This window comes from Orbicella franksi, chromosome 1, assembly GCF_964199315.1.
Source record: "Orbicella franksi chromosome 1, jaOrbFran1.1, whole genome shotgun sequence".
NCBI classification, from domain to species: Eukaryota; Metazoa; Cnidaria; class Anthozoa; order Scleractinia; family Merulinidae; genus Orbicella; species Orbicella franksi.
Window position 1 is genome coordinate 14,660,857 of NC_138145.1, and position 5,704 is coordinate 14,666,560.

Sequence of the window (5,704 nt, forward strand, 5' to 3'; positions counted from 1 at the left end):
CAGTCACTAAATCGACTAAAAGTGTAACAATTACACGAACTGCAGGATCGGCTCTGTTCTTCTTTGAAAGGTCCAAACTTAATTCTCTGAAACGATCCAGATCACGGAGGAACTCAGATCGCGCTTGTAAGTAAACAAACACGTATAGGTCGGATAAATAGCCTTCCACTGCTTTTCCCTGTCCTTCTTTCAAAGACTTGAAATTACGTTGAATAAACCAAATTCAATTGCTACCATGAAATTCATATCCTTAAGTATATCCGAGAACAAAAGCTAAATGAAAAAGATTTTTATAGTACTTGAACTCAGTAGAGATTTGCTCTGCGAGTTGTGTCGTTGATCGCGCGCGAAGTCATGACGTTTAGTCAGGATTTGTTTGTTCATTGGTTAATGTGTATTTACGTCACCGGTGGAAAAATCCACCGGTAAAATTTGGCGCGCTGCAAGTGGGAAAAGTCCTTTCCAACGGCGAAACCAACAACGGAAATATTATTGGAAAGGACTTTTGGAAAGTCTAGTAAAGGTTGGGCGAATGTAGAACGTCACCTATCATGTTTGCAAGATATCCAGAATATTTGCATTCATCACCTGTGTCCCAATGCTATAGTATGCTTTAGAAATGAGGGAGGGAGTTAATGCAAATCACCGATGTGTGATAATAATAAAAATAAGACAATAAATGTTGAAAGGGAAATCCAGATGTTGTCCCTCAATTAATACTTCTCTGACGTAAACAGAATAAAGGGATATTAAACATATACAAGAGGTGATGTTAGACCTTTAATGGACTCACATCTTTTCTTTCCGTAACCAAAAATTATACATGTTTTAGGACGCAGAGAGCCAGGCAAGTTTGCCTATCGCACAGCCAGCCATGCGTGTAGTGAGTGAAGCAGCGCATTACCGATATCAGGGGTCTCGGCGTTGAGATATAAATGAAAACTTTTCTTTTCGGGTAACTTATGCTAAACAAGCAAGATAAATATGATGAACAAACCGGCTTTTGTGTAGGTTTCGTATTAGAAAACAAATGCAAAGCATGATATGGCACTAAGCACAAAGGATTTTTTTCTGTGCAGTCAGAAACCAGCATTCACAGGGTTGTTTGGAACCGGTGTGGGAAGACGGACTCTGTCTCCAGGGGGGCTTCGACTTTCCCTTACTCACACTAACTGCCCCTGAGTCTCCGGGTATGCATCAAAGTGGCTGTCAATGCGATTTTGCCTCCGACCACTGAAACACAAGCTCGAGACTGCCCTAAGCTTAAGAATCTTCCTCTTTTCTTTTATCGAAGGATGAGGCTTACCGTAAAACATACACAGGTAGACTCATGTTTAAATAAGATAACAACACCTATAGTTTTTCATTAATTCTTCTCCAAAACAGGATCCTTTCCCCGTATCTGGCGGTCACTAAACAATTTGAAATTAATTTTTTCCCTACATTTCAAGTCAATGTTTTAACTCTAGAATGATCCAGAAACAAGAAAAATAACTCGTAAAATTTTGCTTTTAAAGGTCTACAGTTACCTTAAAACTTTATGCTAAAAAGGTGTCGAATATAATGTACCTTAATGGCTGCTGGGTACATACTTGATGCAGGCTTCTATTTGGTCTGACAAATGCTCGTCGCAACTTTAAGTTAGAACAGTGCTGTGAAACGACAGTGTTAAGCAACGCTATATATAAGTAGTGTTTATATATCCTGATTGACTTCCTCTGGATCAAGATGCGCAGCCCTCGTAGGCAGGTGTTTTAATGGAAGCAAATGCTGTCAGGGGGCAAAAATAGATCGGCTCCTTAGAAGATAACCAGTCAAACAAAAGGGCAACACTTTGTTAAACAGAATCAGGTGATCATGATTTTTTGGAGCTTGGAAAACCTATAGCTTGAGTGCTGAGTGTTCTATTTCCTTTCAGGCGCCGGAAAAAGTAAATGTCTACACGCAGCCCAGGCTAGAGAATCTGCTAATAAAAACAGGAGCTGATGACCCCGATAAAAACATAATAAAAAATAATCAAATAATAATATATAATATATAATATATAATAATAATAATAATAATAATAATAATAATGTTTATCATTCGTTAATTTCGACACAAGAATAATTTCGGCACAAGAATTAAAAAGATAATAAAGAATAAAAAAGATCATGGTTATATCGTATTGAATAATTTTCGCTTCGATCTTGTGTATTAGCAACGTCATTGAAATACTGAGAGAGACTTTTGGAAAATCTTTTGAGGTTAGCCATTATAACTCATTATGTAAACGTGTTTCTAAGTTAATTTAAACAAGAGACCTATTCTCTTCCAGCGGTAATTGTTGTGCCTGTCTCCATTCTTTCTGTTGATGTTTTCATCTGTCCAGTGGCTAATTATAAGATTTTAGGTTACGAGCAGTCTTCTTTTTCCTCTAAAATTCGCGGAGAGGAACACAAAACTTTAGAAGCCAGCCCACAACAGAACCGTTGCATACAATTGCTACTAAAGAAACAATTTGGGTTCTTTTATATGTTATATTGTTAAATCTCTCAAGCTCATTAATAGTTCATCAAGTAAAAACAAAGGAAATCATGGCCTTGACAGTTTTTGGATCTCTGGCCTTATTAGCATAGATTTTTAAGATTTTATTTCTCCGTTTTCTCGTTAGTTTAAGTTTCGATTGAAAAAGCATGATATCAAGTATTCAAGACAGTGTTTGACCACATTTCCAAACGCCTTAAAGTTCGTCAAAAATTCTCCGCTACGAATCGTAGTTTTACATCTGGTCTCGCGTGATTGGAAACGCGATCAAACATTGTCTTTCGTTTTTGATGTAATACTCATGCTTTGTATTTGCTATTTGTATTTGATATTACTGAAAACTGGATCTTTGGATAATGCAATTTAAGAGTTTTCATTGGCTTAGCCATAATGCTTTATGAGCCATTAAGATTAATTCAAACCTTTGCGGGTATCCTCCAGAAAAAAATTCGTACGCGCGCTGTTTTGAAGGAAACCCCCACAAACTATATATCAATAGAAAGGTTACAAAATGTAGAATTCGATAAAATTATATTCTTTTCTGCCAACTACTTTCCTAAGGCGGCAGAAGCCGTTAGCGCCAAAACGATTGACTGAAATTCAGGCGAATTAATCGGGTATCAAATGCGATCGTTGATGCAAAATAACTGTGTGGTGTTAATCACAAAGCATCAATCTTTCAAAGCGTGTCAGCATTTTCTTTCATTTCTGTTGGTTATCTTTTAATAGATCTCTCAAGTTCCACTATCGAAAAATTCCCGTAACGTGTTGCGTTAGAGACCGCCTCGAGAAAAGTATATGAGATGAAAGAATTCGCCAACATGTTTTTGTTCCGTATCTATAAGTGCATCTTCTGGCCAAATTTCACGGAAAACCGTCGATTCTACGTACCCTATTAATTCATTTAAAGAGGAGGGGTTCTCTCGAAAAACGAGTGCAAGTTTTCGCCTTCTAAAGATTTATAAACATGTCACGCCTTCTCAGAGGGATATGTCAACTCAAAATGCCGCCAGCCAATGAAATAACAGAACCCCTAGCGTTCACAGTATGGAAAGTTGAGCTTCGGGGTAAAGCGATAGTGTTTCAGTCACGTTTTAGGCGCATACGTTTTAGGCCGATGGTCAACAATAAAGAGCAAAATGGAGAAGGGCGATGTGCAACAAAACAAAAAGAAACTGAGGAGTAATTGCCGAAGCGTGATTACAAAAAGACACTCTTGACAGACATGAGACCTCAAATTGAAAGTATTTGATATAGGATCTCTGGATTAAGCCGTTTGCCGCGAAAAGGTCGCTGAGGAGTCCATGACTTTTGGGGATTATGACACCTTGACGGTTTATTAACTTTTATTAAAAAAACCCTCTTTTTCTCAATACCTCGCGCACGTTTTAATATTTTATTTTCGTTTTTTGGGAAATGTTACCTTGAATAATGAACTTTAATTTGGTCGGAAAAAAGAAAATTTGGAAAAAGTAGCCCCGCGAAGGTTTGAAGTAATCTTAATGTACCATCCTATACAAATATGGTAAGCGTAGACGTAATTTTTTGGAGCTTTTTTATCGTTATGTTATGTTATTTTAGTTTTGTACATTTTGGGGGCGTCTTTAATGAAACAATTATTCCATTCGCGTTTGTTGGATACCTCAACCTTTTCTTCTCTGCCTGATCATATTTTCGTTCTCTTTACTACTATTTGAATCGTTTTCACCCTGATGGGGCCCTTTAAACGTGTTAGGATGACACATTATGTTTAACTATGAGTTGCTATTTCTATCGACTTTCGAACGTGTCAGACACCGTTAAAAAGGAAACTGCGGAAGTTAAAAGACGGAATAACTCAGCATGGGGATAACTGTATGTGACTTAGTCGGCGCATGCGAAATGGCTCGAGAAACGACTAGAAAAGACTATATCAACCTTCAGTAAAATCAAGAGGAATCGTTTTCTTTCGGTAAAATCTTTACCTGATCTTGTACCTTTAACTCATAGCAAGTACATTTGGGCAATCAATCGATCGATCGATTTTGACCCGCGCGATCAGTCAACCAACTAAAACCAACCAATCAATCAATTGTCCACTTTCGCTTAGCTGTCTGGTGAAAGTCTTCGCAGTTCAACATCGACAAGACTTGAAAAGACCGCGCGGGTCTTATTTGCTATATTTTACCCTTACAATTCTACTTTCCTTATTATCAGTACAAGGAATTCATTGAGCATATTTGTGTGTTTAATTTGTTTGTTTAATATTTTTAATTAATTACACAGTGCGTAGATCTTAGTCGTTTATCCGTTTCTTTATCGCTCTTCATAAGCTTTTTCTTCCTTTCAATAACTTGGGGCAAGAATTTATTTGTTAGAGGGGGACACATGTTAATCTACATCCCTCTCTACACTGTATTTCACCTCGGCTGTTTCCTGGCCCAGTGCCTTCGAAACAGTGATCGCGGTCTTCAAGTTGGTAGTCGTTCAAATTTGGTGTATCTTCTTGGTAAACTTCTGGACGACGTTTTTCCTCCTCAGTCTGAACAATTTCTTTCTCTTCTGGGATTATAGCGCGGTCGTACAAGTCGTCCTCATAACTCTGCTCTCTAGTGCGGCCATGAACTTTACCATCCCGAGAAAAAGTTACAAGCAAGTAAACCATGAACACTTTAAATGGAGATACCTAAACCAAAACGAAAAACTGTTAAAGCCTACAAATGTAGCCGTCTCAATACAGTAGCAAGCACTTCTCATCGACGACTAAGCATTTATTAGACGCTTAGGGAGTAAGACTGTAGACCCTAAGTGGCCGGTGTCTTCAGGAAAATCACTCGTAATTGCGTCGCTTAGTAGGAAAATGCAGAATAGTACGTATCACCGTTAAGTTTCTCACTCTTCATCAAAGTTTTCTTCGAGGACTCGAGGGCAGTTAGTGGGCGAGAGAAAGTCAAGGCGGTAAAGGAAAAATTAGCGGAGAAAGCTGGAAAGGAAGCCAGGAGTCTCTGGGGACGAAGTCCTACCCAGCTGGTTTAGTCATGTGAATGCTGGCTTCCTGATTGGGCAGAAAAAATCCTTTGTATTTTACCGCGCAATCAGCGGGCAACAGGTCTATGTATACAGCTGGTCTGTTTCTTGTGTTCTAATATGAAGCCCACGTAAAGGCTGGGCGAATGTAGAACGTCACCTATCATGCTTG

At 38.4% G+C, this 5,704-nt stretch overlaps 1 protein-coding gene across 1 annotated transcript in view; it reads right to left on the reverse strand.

Annotated features, from left to right (window-relative positions):
* Positions 1-4,657: 4,657 nt before the first annotated feature.
* The window catches only part of LOC145483338 (uncharacterized), a 2,515-nt gene continuing 1,468 nt past the window's right edge, over positions 4,658-5,704 (reverse strand). Inside the window, exon 2 of the mRNA XM_081461842.1 lies at positions 4,658-5,191. Coding sequence (XP_081317968.1) covers positions 4,880-5,191 — 312 coding nt within the window. The 3' untranslated portion in view covers positions 4,658-4,879. The remainder of the gene's footprint in view (positions 5,192-5,704) is intronic.